The sequence below is a fragment of the Ursus maritimus genome, unplaced genomic scaffold, assembly GCF_017311325.1.
Source record: "Ursus maritimus isolate PB19 unplaced genomic scaffold, ASM1731132v1 scaffold_20, whole genome shotgun sequence".
Taxonomy (NCBI): Eukaryota; Metazoa; Chordata; class Mammalia; order Carnivora; family Ursidae; genus Ursus; species Ursus maritimus.
In genome coordinates, this window is record NW_024424453.1 from 47,539,148 (window position 1) to 47,564,324 (window position 25,177).

The 25,177-nt window shown below is 52.1% G+C and overlaps 1 protein-coding gene across 10 annotated transcripts in view; it reads right to left on the bottom strand.

Moving 5' to 3' along the window:
- Nucleotides 1-2,291: 2,291 nt before the first annotated feature.
- Nucleotides 2,292-25,177, bottom strand: part of TRAK1 (trafficking kinesin protein 1) — a 115,255-nt gene continuing 92,369 nt past the window's right edge. For 7 of the 10 annotated variants that reach the window (XM_040636918.1, XM_040636922.1, XM_040636917.1 and 4 more), the window contains 4 exons: nt 24,006-24,322; nt 17,316-17,534; nt 8,021-8,123; nt 2,292-5,106 (listed from right to left, as the gene is read on the bottom strand). In XM_040636918.1, coding sequence (XP_040492852.1) covers nt 4,308-5,106; nt 8,021-8,123; nt 17,316-17,534; nt 24,006-24,322 — 1,438 coding nt within the window. In that variant the 3' untranslated portion in view covers nt 2,292-4,307. The other 3 variants (XM_040636923.1, XM_040636916.1, XM_040636924.1) reach the window with 2 other exon arrangements.

The window sequence follows — 25,177 nt, forward strand, 5'->3', positions numbered from 1 at the left end:
GATCCTTTTCCCATTCCTCCTCTACATCTTTACCCTCTGCTTGAGATGGCTTCCCTCCCTGGGGCAAAGCCTGCCCATCCTTTAAGCCCAGATCCAGAGTCACCTTGTCTCAAAGCCTTCCCACCTCAGTTGGGCAGATAAACCCCTCACTCTGCCTCTCCCCTTCAAGCAAGATGGGCCGCAACTGTCTGGCCTCAAGCCCCCGCGGCCCGGAGAGACTGGAGGGAAAACCCTCCCTCTCGTAGCAAGACTCCCACCCCAACACCGCCCCTCCCAGCACAGTGGTTCTCAAACTTAAGCTCCAGAATCCCTGGGAGGGTTTGGTAAACCACAGACACCTGGGCCCTACACTGGATTGTGACATACGGCCCAAGAACCTCACTGGCTTAACAAGTTTGTTTCTCCTTCAGATCACGTGCAAAACGCAGGTTGGGCAGGGAGTCTGGCCTACAGGGTTCCCGGGCAACCCAGGGTGATGGAGACTGCACCAACACGTCTCCCCATTTCCACCTGCGCTTCAGGGGAAGGGAGGGGTGTGGAGAGTCAGGCACAGATCTCTCTCTGCTCATAGCCCACAGGCCAGAACTAATCATGTGGCTTGTCCCCTGCAGAGTGGCTGGAAGCAAGGGGATCAGAGGGATCACCGGGTGAGCACCCTGGCTTCCCGGTCACCACCGTGCTCCCCTTCTCTACTAGCAGGTGGGTCTTCTTTGTGCTCCTCAAACACACCAAACGCTTTTCCAGCCTTTGCGTCTCTGCACTGGCTGCTCTCTGGCCACGTGGTCTTGTGCCAGATCTCACACGGTTATCTCAAGTGCCACCTCCCTGGAGAGGCCTTCCCTGACTGCCACCCATTCCCTCACAACACCCCACTATAATTCTCTGCATGGCCCTCATTATGTCGTGTTTAGTGTCATCTTTCTGCCAGTAACAGACTGTATGTACACTCGACAAGAGCAGAAGCTACTCAGATCCCCACTACCCAGAACAGTGCTGAGCGCACAGTAGATGGCTCAAGACAAGCTTAGTGAATCAGCCCTAAAGTGTATCACCGTTCACATTTTACAGGTCAGGAAAAGAGGCCCCGAGGACAGTAAGTGGCTTGCCCAAAGTCACACCATGACCGAACGGTCGCACCTGGTTTAAAAACCATGCTGCCACCCCCCACTCCTCTTTGCATAATTTCACTGTTGCCACAGATGGAGGTGGCAGAATAAGTTTGATCCTTTTTCTCTCAATTCTCTGATGACCCTCCATTGTCATTGGTTTCTAAAAATTTTTTTCAAGATTTTACTTCAGAGGAGCGGGGAAAGAACGATTTCTCAACATTTGTTGCAACATGGACGGCACTGGAGGAGATAATGCTAAGTGAAATAAGTCAAGCAGAGAAAGACAATTATATGGTTTCTCTCATCTGTGGAACATAAGAACTAGGATGATCAGTAGGGGAAGAAAGGGATAAAGAAAGGGGGTAATCAGAAGGGGGAATGAAGCATGAGAGACTATGGACTCTGAGAAACAAACTGAGGGCTACAGAGGGGAGGGGGGTGAGGGAATGGGATAGACCGGTGATGGGTAGTAAGGAGGGCACGTATTGCATGGTGCACTGGGTGTTATACGCAACTAATGAATCATTGAACTTTACATCGGAAACCGGGGATGTACTGTATGGTGACTAACATAATAAAAAATATTATAATAAAAAAAGAAACAGAGGAGCGGGGAGGAGGGAAAGAGGGAGAAGGAGAGGGAGAGGGAATCCTAAGCAGACTCGGCACTGACTACAGAGCCTGACGCAGGGCTCGATCCCACAACCTGAGCTGAAATCAAGAGTCAGATGCTTAACTGACTGAGCCCCCCAGACGTCCCTCAAAAGTTTCTTAACACAACTCAGTGGAGGGCAATTTGGTAGTATCTCTCCAGGAATTTATGGCACAGATGTGCTCACATATGTGGAAGATTACATACATGCCAAGTTTTTCTCATTACAGCGCTGTGATAGAAAGGGCCGGAAGGAAATCTGTGTCGCCATAGGGTACTGGTCCGCGGGAGTGTCAACGGATTCACCGTGGGTATGTGTGCATGCTGGAACAGTGTGCAGCCCTGAAAGGTAGGGAAGATCTTCGGGTTCCAACTGGACTGGTGTCTAAGGGTCAGCATTGTGTGAGAAGGGGTGGTCAGAACAGCATGTAAACTGGATGGCTTCCATTTAATCTTCCAGAAGAGCTGAGTAGCTTTACGTCTCACGTGAATGAAAAAGACAAAAATGAGACACAAGCAGAATCCCAGTGTGGTTTCCATCTCTAGAACTTTTTATTGATATTCATTAGAGAATAAAATTTTACTGATTTTTTTTGACGCATGACAACGCACTCTGTTGGTCGTGGCTGCACAAGGTCGATCATGAGCTGTACTGAACACTGCAACCTCCGAGGTGCTTATTTTTACACTGCTATTTCCTTGGTGGTGATGGGTGGCTCCTCTCTGAATACAGAAAGTGGTCCGTTGGGTTCGTGGTTTTCATATTCCTTTGTTATTCTACCTACTGCTTTAAAATACATTCAAATACAAAGAATTTCCTTGCAGTGAGTGCACACATACAGCCACGAGGGGAGCTGAAAATAATGAACCAACCCCCTCGTGTTCTGAGAATAAATAATCTAAAAGTGTGGAACTGAAGCTTGCTCCTTTGAGACGTTCTCAAAGAGTCTTCAGTGGCTGGGTTTACACTCAACTGGACGTATTTTCACCGGGGTGGGCGGGGGGTCGGGGAACAGGGGGATGGCAACGTGACAGTTTCATCTGCATATGATGTCACCCTTCCACAAATGCCTGGGACAAAGGACCAGGGAGCACTGTGCTAGGCAGTGCAGCCCTCAGGTGAGAATAAATAAGTTACCTGCTTGGAGCGGAAGGCCCCATACACACTGCGACCAGAACAGGAGAGGACAGCACACACACATAATAAATAAAATTCAAAACTTGGTCAGCGACAACAACAGGACCAGGCTCCCCTGTTCATTTCTGGTTCGTCCCACGAGCACCTCTATCTGTTCTTAGGGATAAACAGCAGCGCACGGAGACCAAGGCTTCTGGGGGGTGGGGGGCAGGTGGCGGGAGAAAAGATCTTATTGTGACCACTCTGTCCTGAAACACAAGGGCAACGTGTGGGGGCATCAACTGTGTGCGTAAAGACCACGCACGTGCGAGCGCACGGGCCAGCCTCGGCTGTCACAGCGAGGACCGGAACCAGCAGGACGCCCAAGCTTTGTTGCTCTCATGAACCAGTTTGATACTACATTTGGTGGTTTCTTTTCACTTTTCCCGCTGACCCATTCCATCCACGCCCTTCTCCCCTGCCCCCTTTCCTTTTCACCCTATTGTGAAAACTGTCTTGGGTCTGGTCTTAATTTGGTTGTGACCCCGGGTCCCCAAGCTCCGCTGCTATCTCGCTAGAGACTGGGAGAGTGTGAAACGTTATTTCCGTGTCACAGAGAGAACAGACCGCGACTTTCCATCTAGTACCATTACTTCCCTACATATAAAAAAAAGTGGAAAAAATAAGACCTCACACAGAACACGGCGGGAGTGTCAATACATTCTTTCAGGTCAGCCGTCTGGCCTGACGACCGAGGGCAGGACAGCGAAGGGTGATTCGGGCTAAAGGTGTGGAAAGAAAAAGTCACACCTCGAAAAAGAAGCGACTCTCCATCGAAGCAGAGTAGTGAAGGTCTGGAGGAAGCTGGGCCCCCCCAGAGGAGGAAGAAGAGCCCTGCCATCCCGGGAGCTACATGGGCTGCGTGTGGCCGCAGAGGGGGGCTCGAGCTGCTCCCGCGGGGCGCACGAGGTGAGGCGCCCAGCGACACCGGCCAGCAGACGCATGGCGCCGGCTCAATGTACTGCACTGGGAGCCAGCCACCGATTCACTGGTTTCCTATCCATGGGATAAGAACGCACTTGGGAGTTTCAGTGCTTCTCGAAGGAAAGGAGGAGGAGAACAAGACGCCCGGTGGCCCCTGCCCTTGGGCTAGCACGGGCGAAGTCCCGGTGGGCGCGGGGCGGTGCTGGGGCCTCTCCCGCGGCATCGGGAGAAAAGGCAGGTGGACACGAGGTCGGCAAGTCCTATGTACACACTTTACAAAGTCTCCGCTCTTCCCCCATTAGGCACGAGGTTGATTTGTCTAGCTCAAGAGGGGAGGGACGGAGGAGGCAAGGGGGAGAGCGTGCGGTGCAGGGTGGGGATGAGAGGGAGGCAGGAGCGAGCCTGGTCTCCTCCGGGGGAAGGGCCTCCCCCTCCCCCGCCCTCCTCACCGCAAGCTAGTTTGTTTGGGGAGCTTAGCACCCATCAAGATGCCCGAGGTGAGAGTCACGGGGGCTTTCATCTGCATGCTGGACCCCACCATGGTGGGGAAGCTGCGGTTCCTCCGCATGCCGCTGCTGAGCTGCAGCCCGCCCATGGCACTGGGGACAGCGGGGCATCCGAGGGGCAGGCCCTCGGGGACCAGGCCCCCAGGGACAAGGGCCTGGGCGGGGCCGGGGGGCCCACAGAGGAGAGGTCCCTGATCCTCGGCCAAGGTGGGCACGTGGGCTCGCCCTGAGTTCACCACTTTGGCCACGCCAAACCTCCTGACTTTGTCCACGAGGTTGAGGTTGGAGACAGACACGTCTGTCTGGCTCTCGCTGCTCCGGACGTTCTTCTTCTCCCTCACTTCCCTCAGGATGGAGCTGGCTGGCTTGGAGGCCAGGAAGTTGTCATAGGGAGGGCTCGTGCACTTGAACTCGAAGGAGGGCGGGGAAGCCGTGGGCGTCTGCATAGGCGAGTTGGGCGGGGTGGAGGGGATCACAGCCATCCTGGGGGTGTAGGAGTGCAGGAGCGAGCCCCGGCCGGCCCTGTCCCAGCTCTGAGGGTCGTACACGGCTGCGGAAATGCCCCGCTCCTTCAGCAGCCACACCAGCCCCAGAGACGTGCTCATGGTGGTCGTGGACTCACGGATGTTAGTGAAGGATTCGGCCAGGCTCAGTCTCCGTGGAGTGCATGGGGTGGCCACGGGCGTGGACTTCAAGTGGCTGGCGCTGCCACAAGCTGGAGTTGGAGCCGAGTTAAGGCTGATAAGAAAAGACAAGAGGTCATTTGTCAGCAAATGCCCACGAGACCCTGGGAAAAGGTTCGCAGCCAGTCTCCTGCAGGGGGGCAAGGAGGACTCCCCCAGCCCAGGCTCCCCAGATGCCTCCTTCCCTGTCTGTTCCTCCCTCCTACCCAAGAGGACCCTGGGTTTCCTTGTATGGGGGTCACGGCTTAAAGTTCCCAAGCTCCACGTGATTCCCTTGTCTCAGCCCCAGAGGGCGGGCATAACTGCCCCTTTGCAGGTGAGGAAAGTCAGACTCAGAGGTTAGGTGGCTAGTCGATGTCACACTCAGCTATTAAATGGAAGACCCAGGATTGGAGCCCAAGTCTGAGTGACCCCAAGGATGGGGGGTGAGGGAAACCCCTCAGCAGGGAGGCTTCCTTTCCCTCCCAAATCTACTCAGTTTTGGCGTTCCTTCCTAATGACTACTTCCCTGAGGCAAGAAGTTAACCAGGACTATGGGACATGCGAGCTCATCTCAGGAATGGCCCCAGCAGGTGGCACGTCCCAGTGGACGGCCCCTGAGTGATGGGGAGCTGGAGGCTGACGGTGTGTATCACGTCAGCAGCGGAACACGGCCTCCTGACTCCCACTGTAGGCTCTTCCCTTGGTGCCACACTACCCCTTTGTCCTCCTTCCCTGGTTGCCGAGTCCATCTCAGGGGGTGGAGATGTGGGGTCAGAGGCAGCCATGTCATGTATTATCAGGCCTACATCTGTGGAGCGATCTAGAAAAGGCTCATGGGATGTATGAAACCTGCATCACCAAAGGAAAGCAGCAAGATTGCTTTATCCACTCCTGCCATGCTGGCTGAGGACTCAGTATGTTCCAGAAGCTGGGGTCCCACAGTAACAGGAGTTAGGACAGAATAGTGTAACACGCACTGCAGGGGGAAAGGCATTGCTGTCTGCTTAAAAAACAGGAAAGGTCTTCTCTTAACAGCTGCTACAGGGATGGGGCTGGGAGGCCACGTAGGCACAGAGGCCCTTCACAGCTGCTGGATGAGCTACCAGGGGCAAGGCAGCACAGCCCTCTCCTTACAGTCTCCGGAGCCCTGCGCTGGCACCCACCCAAGGACGTGGCAGGGCTGCAGGTGCCCCTTGGAGTGGGCCCCAGGAGCTGGGGGACCCTCTGTCCCCAGCCTGGCAGGGGGAGGGCCAGACACCTTGGACAAGACACCAGCCAGGGGAATGGGCAGGAAGGGGCCTCCTACTGTGGGAGGGAAGGTCACAAGCAAGTTCAAGCTAAGGCAGCTTTTGGCTCCTTGCCCCCGGCTGGGCAGCACGGGGCGAGAAACCCAGAACAGGCCCACTTCACGCAAGCTCAGGGGTGGGGATGCTGGAGGGTTGGGAGCACTCAGAGAAACACGAGATTAGAAGCCACAGCAGATTCCTCAGGTTAAAAAGTGGATTCTTCAAAAGGCACAGGTGGGACTCTATAAACTGGTCTACAAGCAATAGAGGGCAAAACCACTCTGGACTCCAAGCCTTGTTTACAGGGCCATTCTTGGGGAGATCTGTGATTTTGTGTCAAGCAGCCGTTCTTTCAAACTTGGGCAAAAAGCCTTCTCTTGCTACTGACTGCCCAGGCCTCTTTCGTCCCTGACAAGACATGGGGATGGGTATGCTGGTTGGAGTCCTAGGGCTTCAGGCAGGAGAGCCCCGGGCACCGGCCTCTCCCAGGAGAAGTTCTATCGCATGGTGAAACACAGAGCTCTTCCAACACAGAGCCCGGGGGGGGCACTAGAGGGGGGGGTATCGGCTTCTCCAGAGGCAGGAAGGAGGACAGAGAAGACAAGCTAACATTTAGATTCCCTTTCTGCCGAGAACTTCGGTTAGGCCTGTATTAGTGCTGGCACTCGGCTCGACTGAGCATTTAGAGGTGTTAGGGGGGTCCACTGTCAAGGCCACGTTAGCCAGGCACAACCACAGAGACACATCCACGCCTAAGTCCTGGGTTAGTGGCGGCCACGCGTGCACACACAGCTCCTTCCAGGAGGCCCTGCGGGGCAGGCACCACTGGCGGTGTGCTCACCCCCTGCCTCGCCTGTGGGCTCACTGTCTGCCCTACATCTCCTCTCAGCTCAACAGGGCATAGGGCCGCTTCGCCGTCCTCCTCACATGACCTGCGGAGAATTATTCATAGTTTAACGTGCTCCCTGGGGCGGCTGCTCCCTGCGAGCGGGCCCTGCTCGCCTCCCTCCCTTTCTGTGTTACCTGCCATTCACCCCAGCATCTTGCTCGACTGCACCATAGAGAAAACGGCCGAGGGGGCCACTTCACCATGTGGAGGGAGACCGTTTGCCCTTGCACTGGAAGCCAAGTGGACCACCCCACGCCATCCAGGTCCTCTTGCCAGATGGTGCCAACCTCTATCACTTCTTGAAGGCACCAAAGGGAAATGGACATGACACGGTTCGGTCTTCAAGTTTTATCATTTCAGTCATTACCATGCGGCTGTGGTGCATGGTTCCTGTGGTCTATTCCAGAGGCACAAGGGGCTTCCGCAGGGCTCAGTAACTCCATCCTGTGAAGGAACTCCATGCCCTACTGACGAACTTGGGAACAAAACGCCAACCTTCGCCTTATGGCCTATGGTAGTGTCAGCTGCGGCTGGTTAAGGACGGACCTAAGAATCTTCCATGGCCAATGAAAAAGGCAACTATGGGGAGGTCCAGGTCCGTCTCTATGGTGGCTCTGAATCAACAGGGGCCTCAAGTCAAGAGGAAAGACGGGACCCCAAACAGGTGACAGAAAGCAAGTGCTACGGGATGCCTCAGCGGGCCGGAGTTGGTTTCGAACGAGCCTCTCTACTTGACTTGCCTTGACAGCGAGTCTTGCAGGAAGTGCCCCCACCTCGCCGCATCCTTCCCCACCCGGGGCGGGGTCCCTTACCTTGGCGTGACCCGCGTGAGCTCGTCTGAAGGATGCAGGATGCGGCATGTGGTGAAGGTGAAGGTGGAGTTGGTCTGTGACATGCACTTCCCAGGGTGGTGCGCTACATTGGGGGGGAACAGAACATATTCCTCGCATCCAAGTAAACCCAGGAGAAGAGGCAAATTCCAGCATGGCTCTCAACGGACGCAGGAAGGGATGAGCTACCTTGTTAACTGGATCTGGGCAAGGAAGGTGTAATGCAAATGTTCTGGATCGAAGGTGGTCTTTCAAAAATAACCACACTTTTGAGCACTGGCGTGCAGCACATCGAATTCCAGCTTCCGACCCAATCCAGACAGGGTTCCCCATCAGCGTTCTTTGGCCAGTAGTGGATCCAGTTTGAGGAGCTAATGAGCCCATGGGGGTAATTTGATTTCCCTCCTCAGGGGTCAGAATCGGCTTCCTTCTTGTGGTGCTTCACACTTCTTTTCACTGGCAAACAGGTGCCACGTTCTGCCAAGGAGAGGGGAGAGGGGCGGGGCGGGGAGGGGCCTTGCCACCTGGAAACGGGGCAAGGCTCACATGGCTCCCTTTCCAGATGACACGAAAAGGGGCTTGGGGCAGCTGGCTCCACTACTGTCTATCGGTGGTGGGCAGGGTGGGGGATGGGGCCTCAGCTGCCTCAACAACAGGATGGTAAGACCCCCAGAGCCTGGGGCCATCTTCAGCCGTAGGATCAGGTGTGGTCTGATGCACTCTAGTGCCTGCAGCCCCTGACCCCCAGGCCACTTTCTTGCCATCCCCAGGATGTCTGATGTCTAATGAAAATAAGATGGCCACAAGCTGTCCTCAGTGTATCTCCTTTTAAAGCTCTAAGGAGCTGTTGTTGAGGCAGCTGAAGACTATGATTTGGAGCAAAGTAAATCACAGAAGCCTGAGGACCATGCATCAGGAAGCTGGCAAATGGTAAAGTAATGAGTGATAGAGTCTACGGGAGACATCATGATTGTAGAGGTCACCCTCTTTCATAACTCAAATGCAGAAAAAGAAAAAGAAAAAAAAGGAAAAAGGGGGGGGGAGATGCTGCTCTGAATAACATGCACAGTGAGGTCCTGGGACAACCCCCCACCCTGCCCGCCTGCCGCCTCTGCAGCAGCTCAGCCCCCAGAGACCTCCTGGGGGGAAACACGTTTGGTTCTCAGATGCCAAGAGCACTCTGAAGATTCGGAAGGCTGGGAACTAGAATCTTCTAGCTCGTTATGGCAAGTTTTCTCTTGGATTTGACAAAAAGGAAAAGGAAAACAAAACAGAAGAGATTGGTGCCCTAAACCTACAGATCCACACACAGCCAACTGTGTCTTTAAAAAAAAACAAAAACAAAAACAAAAACAAAAAACCCCCCAGAAACTAGATGAAACAAAAAATGTCGGAGACAGGCAGGACGAAGCCAGAGCACAAAAGTGGTGGCAGTGACTACAGTTGCAATGTAAGACTGCTTTGCCCTGATTATTATGGTCCAACCCATCTCTCTGGGTCCAGGCAGGTGCCCGTGGCCCCTGGCGTGGCAGCCAGCACCCCGGCCACCAGAGCAAACTCTCAACCACGGGGAGCGCCAGGCAGAGCAGGAAGGGGGGGAAAAACACACATGAAAACAGCCTTTATGAATCTTTGTTTCTCAACCAACAAATGCGATGGCTTAGGAACTCAGGCAACTGGAAAACTGCTGCGAACAAAACAAAAATCGAATAAGCTATGAAGAAAAGGCAACCAAACAATCACGATTCTCTGACTGCAATAAGGTCTAGAAACAAAAGCAACAAAAAGCCTGAGAGAAGCATTCCAAATAACCGGCGTGAGGGGTTATTTGGGAGGAAGGGAGGAAAGAAAAATGCAGTAAAAAGAGGGAACGAAGACAAAACAGTGGAAAGAGAGAACCTTAAAAACAAATCAAAAGGCTGGATTTAAAATTAGGAGTGTACCCCCATTAAACACATGGCCAGAATATCAGATCAAAAGATCCCAAAAGCCCACGCCTCCTCCACCCCATCACACATGGGATCTTCGATTGCAACAGGGAGCACGAGATGGACATTTCAGAGAGACGGTTGCATCAGCAGAAGCGAAACCCATCTGACGCAAATGGGTTTTGGGGATAGGAAAAGGCTGCTAAAATTCAGAAGTCATCATTGCCCGGAAGCCACGGAGAGAAAGATCAACAGGAATCAAGAGCGTCAAGCCAGAGGTTGGGCCCCTCTGCAATACCACTGGGCCGCGTGGCCCCGCCAGCTCTCCGCGCGTCACCACGGCCTGCCGGGCTGCTGCGGCGCTTCCCTTCCTTGGGACACAACACAGAGACAGTGAGTCGCCTAGGCCCCTTGTGCTGGCCGCCGAGCTGCTACATACAGGCTGATTCCTCAAGCCCTGCCTGCAGGAGAGAGCAAGTTCTCCAAGCAAGACGCATAGGACGACTTCTTCTCAGCGGGGACAGGAGGCTCGGGGTGCGGGCTCGCTACTCAAGTCCCCGTCCCCACAGCACATCAAAGCCCTGCCTCACGTGCTGTGTGTTTACCTCCGGCTGCCCGCTCAGGGCCTCTGAGGGACAGGGCTTCTTGGATTTAATGCTCCGACATCCTACTTGAATCCTTTCCCCCAGTCTGGACTACAGGGCGTCACCGTGTCGCAAGGAGAGAGTATTACACGGGTTAGAGTATTCACACTGAAAAGGGCTTCCGTCAAGCATCTCCTAATCCTACATTTTTTCAAATTTATTTTATTTTATTATTATTTTTTAATCCTACATTATTTTTATCTGTTCCTTTTCCACCAGGTTCTGACACTGGTACAAAATCTGAATCTATCAAAGAGAACCTATAAACTCAGCTAATCCTTGATTATTCAAGATCTTCTGTGTCGGTGAACTACATACAGGTGGCTAGCGTGCAATTTTTTTTTTCTGAACACGGGCTGCATGCAGGCACAGGCCTTCAGCTAGCTGCACGTGGGGGCATAGGAAGCCTGTCGAAGGACAAGGGTCACCCTGTTCACTTGCTCTCTGATCCGACCCTGGGTGCTTTCTGCCTGCAGCAGGTGCACTTGGTAAATGGTTCCGATGGGCTGTGCTCCTTTGGGGGGGCACAGGGTGCCCAGTACTGACTAGAAACTGGGTGCTTGGGATCCTGCCGCTGCAGCCAGTCATGGGGGTGCCCTGACAGGGCCCACAGTCTCCAGTGAGCTGGGGCTTCCTCCCTGCATGGCCCTGAGACTCTACTGGGGGTTATCTGCAAGTGTGCTATGCATATCTGGGTGATCGCTGCTCAGGGGGATGCTCGGCCTCCGGAGATGGGCAGGAAAGCCCCTGCTCTCCCCAGGGGCCCCTGCTCTGATCGTGAGGAGAGAAAAGGAGCACAGACAAGGTGGGGTTGCTCTGGTGGGGACCTGAAGCCTCACCGAGACTCTACCAGCCTCTCCCATCCACGTGCCGTGATCTGTGTACACCAAGTCACGCATTTCAGTCAATCCCAACGGCGCTTTCCATCCCCCATCCACAGGGAAGGCAGGCTGGTAATGTGCTGGGGAGATCAGACATTCGCCCCTCTAAAGGCCATCGTGGCACCCGGTCCTTCAAAGAGCCCTCGCGTGAGCCCACACAGATGCCAAAGAGCATGCCTCCCCCCGGAGGTTTCTAAGGGGAGTCGCAAACCACACACCTGTACGAGGCTGCTTCAGAGGGGCTCTCTGAGGACCAAGAAACCTGGCCACACCACACCCCCCAAGCTATGTTTTTGCTAACATGCATAACTTCTTAAAAGTCAAAATTACAAACGCCTCTCCAAATCTTGGAAAAAGAGGACTGTCGTTGTGATGCACTGAATGCTTTCTAGAGTCTCTCCCCCTTTTCATGGGAAGCGGCCACACCTGTGTGAAAGGAACAAAATGCCTGACAATTCCCTTTTCTTAAGTGGAACACCTAGGGTGAAGCTGCGGTCACACGGTTTGGATCTGCTTTGCAATTTCTATGAACTCACTAGCCAACACACACACACACACACACACACACACACACACACACACCTCCCCCCACCCCCCACGGTTCCAGAAGCTGCCACCACATCCACAGTGGTACCCACAGGCCAGCCTTTTCTGTCCAAGCCAAAGCAAACCCACTGAAAACAGAAGCCACTGTGCATCCAGTTTAAAGCCGTGCCTTAATCTAAGAGCATCCGTACCTTTTCTTGTCTTTTTGTTTTGACTTTTTGACCAGCTCCTAATGACTTCATCACTTTTTGTTCACAGAGTAATCACATTGTGGGGGCGGGGGGGGAGGGAGAGGAGGATGTATCTTTGCCTGTCAATTACTTGCCCATTTAAAAAAAAAAAAAAAAAGGCCAAAGCAATGTTTTTCGATTCTTCCTAAAAAGCTAAAATGTCAGGACACAGGAAAATGCTTTAAAGACTTTTTCTGTCACTTCTTTATATAGCTCTGCCCGTGAGTTTTTCTGGGAAAAAAAAAAAAGTTCCGTGATGAGTGCATGTGGAAAAGCTCCGTGCGGCCTGTGTGCTCTCTGCTTCATTAATATCAATGCTGTGTCTGGGATTCATGTGCTCTGCTAAGTGCTTTCCTCTGGGGGACGGGGAACCAAGAACAGTTTCTCCTATAGTAGGGCGGTTTTCTCCCTTTAAAAAAATAAATAAAATAATAAATAAAATAAAAGTGATTTTAAGCCAAGCAGTGTTACAGTGGTATTTTTAAAACCCTTAGTACCAGGCTTAACATGGACCTACTAACTCTCTTTCTCTGCCTCTTGAGCATTTCTTCAACACAGCCCTCATCTGGTCCTACAGCTCGACAGGGACCTCCGAGCCCCTGATGCAGACACGGGCCTGCGGACACTGGGAGGTTTCTATCCCAGAGATTTGTGAACCACACATCTTTTTCTGGTTTCCGTACAACTTATTTTTGGCTCCTGCAAAATGAAAGTAATCAAAAGTCAATTTTTCCCACTGTGCCAAGCTGTCTACTCCCTGTTTCATCTAAGAAGTATGTGATTTAACAGATGAATGATCTAGCAGCATCGTGCAGAGAGGGACAGAAATTCCCCGCAAGTGGCCCCTAAAATATCTTCTGGAGAAAAAGGGATTTTTTTTTTTTTTTTTAAGAATGTGGTTAAAATGTCAAAGGGGGGCAAAATGCAAAAGCCTCTTTGGATCCTTTGGCTACCAACAAAGCTGGACCCTATACCCTGTCCTTTTGTCCCTCCTTCTGTGGCAGACGCTCACAGGCGTGGGGAGCTGGCCTGGCGAAGCTTCAAGAAGCGAGAGCCATCCCTGCTAAGTGCCTTCCAAGCCAGTTCAGGAGTGCGCTTCCCCCACCCGCCTCTAGGTGGTGCCTCTGGACCGCTCATGCCACCGTGACACCCACCCCAGTGCTCCCTCCTCCAGCGCCTGTGCACAGTCTTCAGTGGCCCATGTGGCTGCTCCTAGAGCACGGGAGGGCCCTCCTGTGGTTTTCAGAGGTGAGGAGGCCATCAAGAGAGCGGTCCGAAGAGCAGGCTTGTTCAGGACGTTGTAAGCAGGGTTGACTCCAGCTGTTAGTTTGGGAGGAATCAACGACCTCTCTTCGTGTCGTTTTTCCACTTCCACGTGGCAGTTGGCCTGTTTTGCTCTGGTTTTATAGGTATCCTGAGGCAAAAGCACAGGGGCTTCTTAGCATCGCCTAACATGGGTGGGTGTGAGCAGACCATCTGCTCTGCACCCAAGGACCGAACTCTTGGAACGGCTCCAGAACGAGCGCTGGGTTGGAAAGCCTTCCTATCAGAGTGGGAATGTGTGGTCAACTCTCTCCGTGGAGACAAACAGGAACCTTTCCTACACCTGAGGGTCTGTGAATCTGAGGGATCAGCCTTTCCTTCCAGACCTGTCAGGACCCCATGGCCCACTCTCCCTCAGGACCCACTTGGGTCCTGGGGCAGAAAGTATAGGACAGGGCTGCGGGGCTCTGCTCCAACCCGCTCCTGGCCCGCACAGGCGCTGGAGAAATACTCCGGTGGTCCCACTGCCCCTCTGGCTCCTTTCCTCCACGTGCTCTTCCTTCTCTTGCCTTGCTCGGTAGCCATCCCTGAACAGAACCTAGACCTATGTATCAAGTAAGGATGTCACAAAAGGAGCTAATTCCTGGCCTTTCCCTGGCCTGCTGGAGTGGGGGAGGGGGAGGGAGACAGGTCTACGTGCTGCAGCTTTAGGGGATTTTTCAACAGCAGTTTGACCAAATGTGATTTTTGCCTTCAACCCTTACTTTGGCACCTTAGCCCCAATGATGACACATCCCCACTGCGGGGCCACTGCCAGACAGGTGGCCGTAATTGCTATGAACCTACTTTCAGGCACTTGCCCCACCTGAGTGGCCTTCATGGGTATGTGTGTGAAAATAAACTGACCTTCGATTTCTTCTATGTTGCTCTAATCCTACTTCTCGAGACCTTTAAGGATCCCGGCATCCAAGATAATTCAACTAAACTGCCCAACCATCTACCAACTTGACTGTATGACTTTAAAACTCTAATCTAAATCCTTTCCCACAGCTGGCTCTTCCCTCCACACATAAATACCTAAAATACAGAACACAGACAGTACAAGATAATGACTATTTCTGATAAATTGCACTTTCTATATGTGTGAATACATAAAACGTCACTGAAAAAGTAAAACTATAATCTAAAAATTGTTTTAAACAATCCATTTTAATCATCTAAATTATTTACAAATATAAAAACAAGGAATCGTGCTTTTTAAGACATGGGATTATAAAAATCAGCAAATAGTGATACAATACATTAAAATATATTAATAGTTTTTTTTTCAATACTCAGAACTTTTTCTCCATGAGCTAACAGGGTCTAGACAAAAGTGCCTAATATACAGGTCTCCCCAGTTTCCTTCCAGAGCATCAGTTGTAAGAAAAAAGGCTAAACCTTCTGTCTTCAAAGTTCTTCCCTACTCAGCCGCCCAGATGGCGGCTTCTGGGACTGTGCTGTCTGGCAACAGAAAAGCCTAAACATCAAGGGTGGACTGAGGCAGGGACCAGACCAGCCTGGATACAAGTCCCAAGAGAGGCAATGCCCCAGTCCTCCCTGATGAAGCTCATCTATTTACCTGTGACTCCAGAATTATGTACATAGTTGCCACTCGAGGCCTCAGGGGTGATTACTTAAGAGTGACATGTTTCTTACCTTCCAGTAATCAAAAGGGTCCTGTTAATCTCGATAGGGAACAAAAGAGCCAAGTCACTATTCACACCGATCCCCTTTGCGCTGAGCTTTTAACAAGTCTGACCCAGAACAAGCCGAAAAGAAATCCTGTCTAAATGATCGGGCCCTTCCTAAATTACCTTCGGCAATCTACAGAATATTTTTTGATCACATACTTCCAACCTGGGGCTCCTCTAAGTTTCAACTCTAGATTGGTGTCCTCTCCCCAAAGCTGCCAGGATGAATTTGGGGCAGGTTTGAGGAAGGAGGGAAGAAGCAATAAATATGTCCTTGTTTATGGTAAGGAAACTGGTCGGGACTTAGGTCATAATTGATGTCTCCCTCTGACCTCTGAGGGAAGTTCTTAGCTGACTTGATGATAAGTTTTACTGCTTCTGAACTTCTTGAAGACACACCGAACAGTGCTTCTTTAAATAACATTCACCTTCTGGTCCACCTGTAGGACCGCAGGGAGGGGTCATCACACTCACACTTGACATGATTCCTACCCTTTCAGTGAAAAAACTCAGCAGACACTGTGTTTCCCGTACCACTGCCTGCCTTCCAGAAGGACATTGGTGCTGAGAACAAAGGGAAGTAACAACACCACAGCTGGTTTCCCTTTCTTAAGTGTGAGATATTAAATAAAACACATTTTCATTCCCTTGCAAGCTTAATCTGGTAACTTAGTTGCTAAAAAAATAAATCAATAAACCATAAGCTTATGTGCTAAACCAATCCTTTTTACTTGGTGATATCGCTAAAGTTTACGTCAAAGAAAAAAGAAAAGTTGGCCCCAAATAACGTCCCTTGTCACAGGCACCCGAACTTAGCCTGGGAGGCGCCATGATGTCCCTCAGCTCGCTCCTGCCCTGTCCTTCACGGGAGTATTGCGGCCTTCATGAATGAAAGTTATGAATCACAAAGATGCATGTTCTCTCCTCAAGTCTAGTGACTCTGAGATGCCATCAGGATGACAGCATTGGGTGAAATCATCTTTTTCAGAGTCTCTGCCCTGATCCCACAAGACAGCTTCCTTGTCTTCTCAGCACTGCAGCTGGGGACCCAGGAAGTCGGGAGCAAATGGTAACCACGTAACCCCTGTGGTTCCCGTGAGCCCAAACCATTTCATCCCAGTGACGACACCTAGGGTGTGATTCTGCAAACTCATGATCCCATCTTTAATGGGGCAGCAGGGGGTGGGCGATCAGCTAAAGCTCTTCTCCAGATTCATCTGGAGTCCTCTCTCTGGAAAAGCTTACTGACACTCTCCTCAGATTTGCTGGGTTAAGAAGTATTGCTAAAACACTTTTGAAAACTCCACTTTGAACACATGCATAAGCTGGAAAGAAAATACCTTCATTGAAGTTAGAAATGTGAAAAGGCTGATCTACCCCAGTGTCGTCTGAAATCCTGAACACTTTCTGGGCTTCCTCCTATCTCCACCCTCCTCATAGGTAACAGAGTCTCTCATTCACCGTCTGAGCAATCCAGTGCTCCTCATTTCCCCTTACAACACCCAACTCTGCTCAGCTCAGTTTAGAAATCACTGCGGGGCTCGGGAACCTGCCCTCCAGACTCAGGGCGAGAGCCACAGCAGGAACAGGGGAGCTGACGTGCGGGGCAGGGTAGGGGGGGCAACAATCCACTTCGTTTTAGCAGCCTTTCCTGCTCTCCCGTCAGGAGCCCTGCCAGCAGGCCATGCACCTCCAAGATGGGCAGGGAGTGACACCCATTTGTGACACAACTGGGGCATTGGACTCCACGTTCAGGAACAGAACCGCACGATGGGAACGCTTTAATCATCACCCACACAGACGAGCGGAAGCTACAGACAGAGCCACTACGGATGGTGCTCGGGACAGAGGTGAGAATGGCCCAGAACTCGGCCTCCGGTAAAGGTGCCGGGTTTACAGGACTTATCGAGGTGCCCTCACCAGACCCCTCCTCCTCCTCCTCCTCCTTCTCCTCGGCCGCTGGCGGCTCCTGCATGTCCTCTGCGAACGCCTGAGGCCGGCGCGGGTAACTTCTGCTGCCCGAGACAGTCACGCGTGCTCGGGACCCCTCACCTGAGGTCTCTGGGTGCTGAACTGGCGTGGAGGTAGCTAGGCCCGGGAGGGAAATGTGGTCACCTGTGTCGTCTTCCTCAAAGTCGTTAAGGCAGTACACTTCATCCAGGTCAACGTCCAGTGTCCGGAAGCCTTTGGTGACCACACCGGGCCGGGGGTCCAGGATGCCCCCGAGGTGGGGCTGGGCCAACTGCTGCCAGTGGTGAAGGGTGGCAGAGCCTTGCAGGAGAAAGGGCAGAGAGGGAGGGGGGACAGGGAGAAGAGAGGGTTAGAATGGAAGTCTGAGAGGATGGCCGTCACCACCCCCGGAGCGTGGAACCCGATCCCTGGCAGGATCTGAACCTGGCAGGTGGAGTCTGGTGGGGACGCTGGCAGAGCGGCCCCGGCCACTGTACCACAGGGGCTGATACCTCGCCACGCCTGGGAGGGGCACCCATTCAAGGAATCCCAAACAAATCTTTTTACAAAGCAAAACTAATGCCGTCCGGTGTGGCAAGGATGTTTGGTGGCAAACTATTTTAGCCAAGCGAGGTCGATCCCCAAATCCAACACTGTATCGACGTAGGAACAGCAGAGGAAAAATAAGCGAGACAAGTACAAAAGCGGGTGTCCAGGTACCAAATCTGTGCCAAGTACCCACAGCTGGGGACAGGGAAAGACCCAAGCAGAGGCAGCGTATGACAATGTCGAACCGAGCCCGGGACGCACGACAAGAGACAAGAGGAACTGAGAGTCGCATGCACGACTGTCGCCTCCTTTACTTATTCGGGTTTCCGTCTCCTGGCGGCAACCCCGAGAGGCTGCAGGTTTGGGAGAGGGCCTGGTGCTAGCCAGGTGTGATCGACGAGCACAGAAGTCCGCACCGAGGTCTGAAGCAGAGGAGCAGATCTCCTCAGTGACACCAGACCCTGGGACTCAGGTGACATCGTGCAAGGTCTGTAATAACACCGGAGTGTGTCCCTGAGGACCTCGAGGGCGTCACGGCGGCTCAGAGAAGCGCTCCAAGAACAAGTATGCTTCACAAACCCAGCTTGAGAAGCAGATTTACTGCGGAACATCTCAGAACCTTCAGTACATTGCTGTGTCCTAGGATTCTGCCCAGCCCATTCGCCAGAGCCACCCTTTTTTTCCCTTGGGACACTTCCTACATCTCTCGTGGCCCGGGGATGATGGCCTGTGAGGCCAGGTGTCTGTCCCCATTCTACAGATGAATTAGTTAGCCACACAAATGCCTAGTCCACACTCAAGAGAGAGACTCTGAGAGCGGTTCTCAGACGTGGGAAAGCAGGAGCCTTCCCGCACAAATGCCTCCCAGTTACCACTGGTTGGTCTACCAAGGGAAGAACCTCCTTCAGGCCGCCCCAGGGCACATGAGAAAGGGGAGCCAAGGGAGCCAGGAGCCGGCAAGAGAAGAGAGAAGGAAATGGTGGCAGGTGTTGGGGTCAGGGACCAGTCCAGGAACGTGAGCGAGATACAGAGGACCCCCTCCACGGGAGCTCCCAACCCTCGGGTGTGCCCAGTGAGCACGCGGCCCCCAACACCCCGCCGGGAAGGACCTTCCCGGGAAGCAATCTCAGCCAACGAGTCTGGAAGGGATTTTGTAAGTGGGCAATTTCGCATCCCCTTCAAAGAGAAACGCTGTACACGCTGCCAGCAAGTGTTTAGGGAAGTCCGCAGACAGCCACGCGGAGGCCTGTCCCAGTCTGAAGCGTGCACAAGGACGACTTCTCCTGAACCCACTGCATGCGAACGGCAATGTTCTACCTGCGAGAGAAACACGGCAACAAGGTTCGTACAAGGAAGAACGTCACATACTGTTTGTTCTCTCATGTGGTGCTGAGATGCTTCTAGACCCGTGGTTCTAAACTGGGGATGATCTTGCCTGGGAAACGAATGGAGACACTTTTGGTCATCACCACTGTGGGGAGAGAGGGAGGGCTAACGGCATCGAACGGGTAGAGCCGGGGATGCCGCATCCCACGATGCCCAGGGCAGCCCCCGCACCACAGAAGGATCCGGCCCCAGATGTCAGCAGGGCCGAGGCTGAGAAACCCTGCCCCAGAGCTGAGGTCCTCTACTCTCAGATCTCTGGAGAAGCTGGAGGAGCTCACGTGCAGGCGGCAGTGCACACCACCCGCCGGGGCTTGGCCGACATGCTCAAACCAGCTCATGGGATCCTGGGCCCAGGTGCCACAGCATCTTTTTTTTTTTTTTTAAGCTGCCCTGTATTGAGCGGGTCCGTACAGCAGCTTGTGTTACATCAACCCCCCGCTCAGAGGTACCAGATGAGGGGACTGAGGTTCACTGAAGTTAGAGAATTTTCCCAAGTCCCTGAGTGGTGGGGGAGCGGAAGGCCAGGTTCCTTGAGTAAGCTCACTCCGCCTGCCACCCCCCAAAGTCCACAGGCCTGTAAACAAGCAAGAACCTCAGTGCTCCAAGCCGGGAACCCACACTAAGTGAGAAGGATCAATGGTGGGCAGTAGAAGTTCTAGGTGGCCGTTCAAGGTCGGCCAGGAGGCACACACACTGGGGCTGAGGGGATTTCTCAAGCCACCCCTGGAGCCCCCCATTCATGTTATATAATGAGCTCCCGTTCATGTGTTCGCTGGGTGCCCAGGCACATTCCTGGCAAAAACACTGCACTGGGGTGAAGTCTTAACAAGGCACCGTGACATCTAGATTGGGACACACGTGCTGGTCTTAGGAGAATGCTGACAAATCCCTAGGTATGGCGTGGCCACGTCACCTCTAGTCTTGGAAGGGGTGGAAAGGGGAAGTCGACAGACACCGGGAAGTGAAGAACCGTGTCTGGAAGTGCCGAAGGTCCTCACCCTTCTGAAGGGGGCTGAGGTGTTTACAGTGCCCTGGGAAAGAAGTCAGGGAGGCAGGAGGTCTGGGCCCGGACACCAGTCCCGTGGGCCTCCATCCTCCCTCTGTTCAGCGGACCGCCCCCATCCCTCCCCACCCAGGCATGGGCTCAAGAGAGAAACGAGGCTACAGGGGGTCTGCTGTTTGGAGTTCAAGATGCCGCAGAAGTACGTCAGGTTATCTGCCTTCCCTGAACACACAGAGCCAAGAGAACTTAGTGAGATTACAATGGAAAGATTATGCTGAAAGATGCATGGTAGTTGGATTTTTACCTCCCACCTTGGGCATCCCCAACCTCGACTGAGCATTGACCAGGTGTCAGGCACCCCTCTAAGAGGCCTGCACCTAGTAACTCAGTCATCATGATAACCCTGTTGTCCTCATTTTACAGAAGAGGAAACTGATCACAGGGAGGTCAGGTAACTTGCCAGAGGCCGCACAGCTGGCAAGGGGCTAATCCGGGACTCAAACCCATGCTGGCTCCAGTGTCCACCCTCTTAACCATAGACACCGTCTCTGGGCCAGCAGTGAGGCCCCCTGGGTGTGTGTCTCAGAAATCAGGGCAGCAACACACCTGAATGGCTTTTTCAATCCTCATGCAGGTGTCCTCCATCCTGCAAAAGTGACCGTTTCCATTCCCAACTGGTACTAAGGCCCCAGGAGGGTTTCCCAAGTCCAGCACCCGAGCAAAACAGCCGCACCTCACTCCCTCCCCCTGCCACTGCCTGGACCGCCACATAAGAATCCTACTGATCTCCTGGCTGCCGGAGGTTCTGCCTTTGATACAAGATGGAGCACAGATCAAAAATTAAATACGAACGGTATCTTATTTGGCCTCGGCTGCCTCTTTCCTGTCTCCCCCACCCCCACCCCAGCCCTCGCCGGCCTGGCTTCCTTTATTTGTCAAACATAAAGCAGGAGAATCACTGCGCTATGAGCTCCCTCCCATTACCACCCCCTCCCTCCCACCCACGCGAGAACGAGGCCGGGGTCAGGAAAAGAGGAAGCTTCGCGTTCCTAGTTGGCACCAAGATGAAGCTCTATGAAACAAGGGTGGGGACAGCAGGGAACACAATTATGGTCACCACGCCTTTCCCGGTTTGCTTTCCTTCCACATCTCACTGTTCTAATGAAAAGTTGTGATATCATCAAAGGAGAAGACAACCAAATCCATTTATGTCAGAGGAGTACCTGGGACTTAAAAGTTTAGAGCTAACCTGCTGGACAATGTCTAGCTTAGCTGAGAAGTGTCTGCTTCCCCTAATTACATATGAACTTATTTATTGGGAAATGCCATCTTGGTTTTAATTAATCACAAAGAAAGAGCAAAATACGGGGTGGGAGGGAATATTGCCGGGCTCATCTTTTTAATGGAGCTCTCTCTCTTCTAGTCTGAAAAATTTTGTTTGCTCTTCGCCTGCTTAAAACTCCTAAGATAAGATGAAGAGACAAGAGTGCTAACCGTAAACACCTAGCCCAGCTATTTTGGCTGACACAAATAAGCAGATACCAGGATGCATTAAATAGGTAAGGGAGACACAGATGGAAGACCCAGATTGGCTACCTGCTATGATCCCAGCCAACACTCTCCAGGGACCTCATGCCAGGTACATTTACCTGAGCCACTGAAGATCAAGGGAATCCTATCAGCTTCTGAGTGGGCCAGTGAAAAAGGATGATGTGAGAACATGGCCCCTGCACAATTCTGGTCTGGGTTCTCAATACTGGTAAGGCCACCCTTTAGACCTGAGCTGCTGGAACAGGGTAAGTGTGGGGAACCTAAGTTTTAATTAGCACCTATTTAGGTGCCAGGCATAATCACATTTATTCCTCACAATTCTGTGTGACAGATGTAAGCCTTATTTCACAAGTAAGGGAAACAGGGCTTAAAGGGTAACTTATCGACTGTCACAGTTCGAGCTGCATTGAACCCAGTGTCTCAGACTTCTGTGTCAGCACTGCATCCTGTCAAATTAAACAAAGTACTACAAAAAAAAATTGTGGAGGTAAGGAAGAAAGAAAATATTGGTTGTATTTTAAATAGCTGAGAAGTCAGAGAACTACAAAATGGAGGAGAAGGACCTCTACCATGAGGATGCATTACAGTCCATAGTGATATGACATGACTTCTTAATGGTAGTGATTTAGCTTCCTGGTGAGCAGGCTACTAGACGAAACTGATCTAGCAAATCTCATGGGATTTCCTCTTACTCTATTAACACAAAAAATACTGCTAAGTCACAATATTAAAAGAAAAAAAGATGAATTGGTTGAAATAAATTTTTAAAAATCTCTTCCTGCAATATGCTTGGAAAATGAATCCAAAGACATATTTTTAGATGATCTAATGAAACACAACGTCAAATACAGAAATCAGACGAAATAGAGATGATAAATTCCAATGAGCTTTAAGAGACAAAGGAGAAAAAAAGAAAAGAAAGGCAGAAAGTAAAATTGCAGAAATGGAAGATTTTATTGAAAGAAAAACAGACATAATTATGGATCAGGAAACAATCACCAAGCTCACAACTGAATAAACAATTAAAAAAAGAATGAGTCATCCCTTTTCTGAAATCTAATAAGGGCCTAAATTATACAATTAAAAAATAATCATGAAGAAAGAACTTCAGCCCGCCCTCTTCCGTCCTCTGGAGACTACGGGACCCAGCATGTCCTGGGTCTTTAACAAGCACACCCTCATTTTACACCGCACATTCTCAACGGGGATAATACTGCCCCCAAGGGGTCGAAAACAGGTTCTTATGAGGTGAAAAGAATCCTACTCTTTTTAGGCAGAGAGCAAAGCTATATAGCACATCAACAGTATATTTGTGGTATTAAATTACAAGAACGAGTAACTAAGAATATATGTCTAAAATGACTCCTTAAGAATATAGGTCTAACATGGGAAATACAGCCTTACAGAAATTCTGATTTGGCTTTGCATCAGAAACGCAATACAGAATTCTAAAATACCTTCTCAAACTCACATGGGTTTCCAAACTAAAAGAGTCAAAAATGAAAAATACAAACACTCCGTGGCTCTTGATAGGGTAAGTGGGTAAGTAAAGGGAAGACATTTTATAATGCCTGGAAGAAAAAGAAAAGAAAAAAGGTGAATTTTTCTAGGAGTTTAACCATCTGGGGTGTCCCTGGTACTAAAAAGTAAATTGTCCCTGGGAAAGGCAGGCTTAAGGAGGTACAGAATTCACTTGCCTCCAGGACCACCCCCTTCCTGGCCCCCAGACTGTGGAGGTCTAGGCCTCTTGCTCAGAACCCACCACACTGGAAGCAAGCCACACCCTCTCTACTGGAAGATGGAAACAAAACATGTGAGCCCACAAACTGCAGATCGCTTTCATGTGGTTCCTGAAAAAACAACTTCTAGCATTTGCTCTGCACCCCTCCTTGACACCAACGTTTCTGAGAGGTGACAGCAATAGTTCCTGCACTTCTCAGACCCCAGGCACGACCTAATTAACTTTTTAGTATGTTAGCAGTGCCTCTGCCTCTCAAAAAGATGCTCACTTCTAAGGTTCTAGATGCAAAAGAAAGAGAACTAGGAAACCCGCGTGAGCGCGTTCGTTCCTTTCCTTTGGCCGAGTTAGAGCCGGCCTGCGCGCACATTCCCACACCTGCCCCGGGTGACGGAGGCCCAGGCTGGGCACCGCCGTCAGAGGAACTCAAACCAGCAGCGCGGGAGGCTGTCTCTGAAGAAAAAGGAGTAGGCGTTACAGAGGCTGCCCGCTTGCTGGTGGTGGATCAGGGACCACAGGCGGTCGCCGAGGAGGGCGGAGAGGGGCCGAGGCCCCCGGTGATCACCTTCCAGCGGCTTCACGATCTGGAGTTTCTCGGGCAGGTAGGAGCGGCTGCTGAAGGACATGCCCGAGAAGCCGGTGAACTCGGAGAAGCGCGAGTGGGTGCCGAGGGACATGATGCTCTCCGTGGGTGTGAGGGAGCCGCTGGGCAGCTCGCCCTTCTCCGCCAGCTCCCTGAGCTTCCTCTCCTGCTCCTCCTCGAAGAACCTCCGCTCTGACAGGTAGTTCTCCCGGCGGAGGGACAGCCGCCGCAGCGCCGTCTCCAGGTCGTGGGAGCCCGGGGTGCCCGGCGTCCCGGGCTTCTTGCTCCGCTCGTCGTTCCTGCGAGGAGGGAGATGGGGCTGAGCGTGGCGCACCCGCAGCGGGCGCCGTGCAAGGTGCATGGTGTGGGGAAGTCCCTACCGCTAGATGGCCAGGGGTGGACATGTCCTGTGGCCACAGGATTTTTGCTAGGGAAGCCAACAAGGCAAGCAGTGGAAATTAAGGCAAAAATGGGGAGGTAAATGCCTGTTCCCTCTGCTGGGTGTTTTGCCAGGTAGGGGAGAGCCCTAAGGTGCAATGATAATTTGCACATACTATGTAAAACATTCCGTCCCTATCAACATCTCCCTCATTAGCCCTCAGGAAGATGACTTCTTCAGGCTAGTTATCAGAAGGGCCACTGGTTCAAGAGGCATTTCTCTTTCCTCTTGAATTAAAGGAGCTGTTCTGATCAAGCAGTTTCCTCTCTGAGCCAATCAGGGAGAAGCACCAATTTCACTGTCACAGAGAAAGGGCGTACAACACAGCTGATGTGCATGCGTGTGTGCGTGTGTGTGGGGGGGGTCTGCAGGGCTTCAGGACAAAGAGGGACTGCCCACCACTGAGGAGGCCCCACCCCAGGGACAGGAGGTGTGATTTGCACCTGCAGGGGGCCCTGCACCCCACCTTCTGCAGCAAACTAGATTCTGGTCAGAAGACAGAGCCTGAGTCCTCCTCAGCCTTTCAAACACCCAAGCAAAAAAGGGTCCCTGAAACTAACGTCTGTTCTGTAGTCCAACAATGATGAGTAACAGAAAAAATACTCATTTACCCTCCCCTTCAGCACCTGATGGAAAAACAGACTTCTGTCATACCTCCTCACACTGGCGAAAATACCAGAATCAAGAATGAGCCTAAACTCAGAGGGCTGGCAAA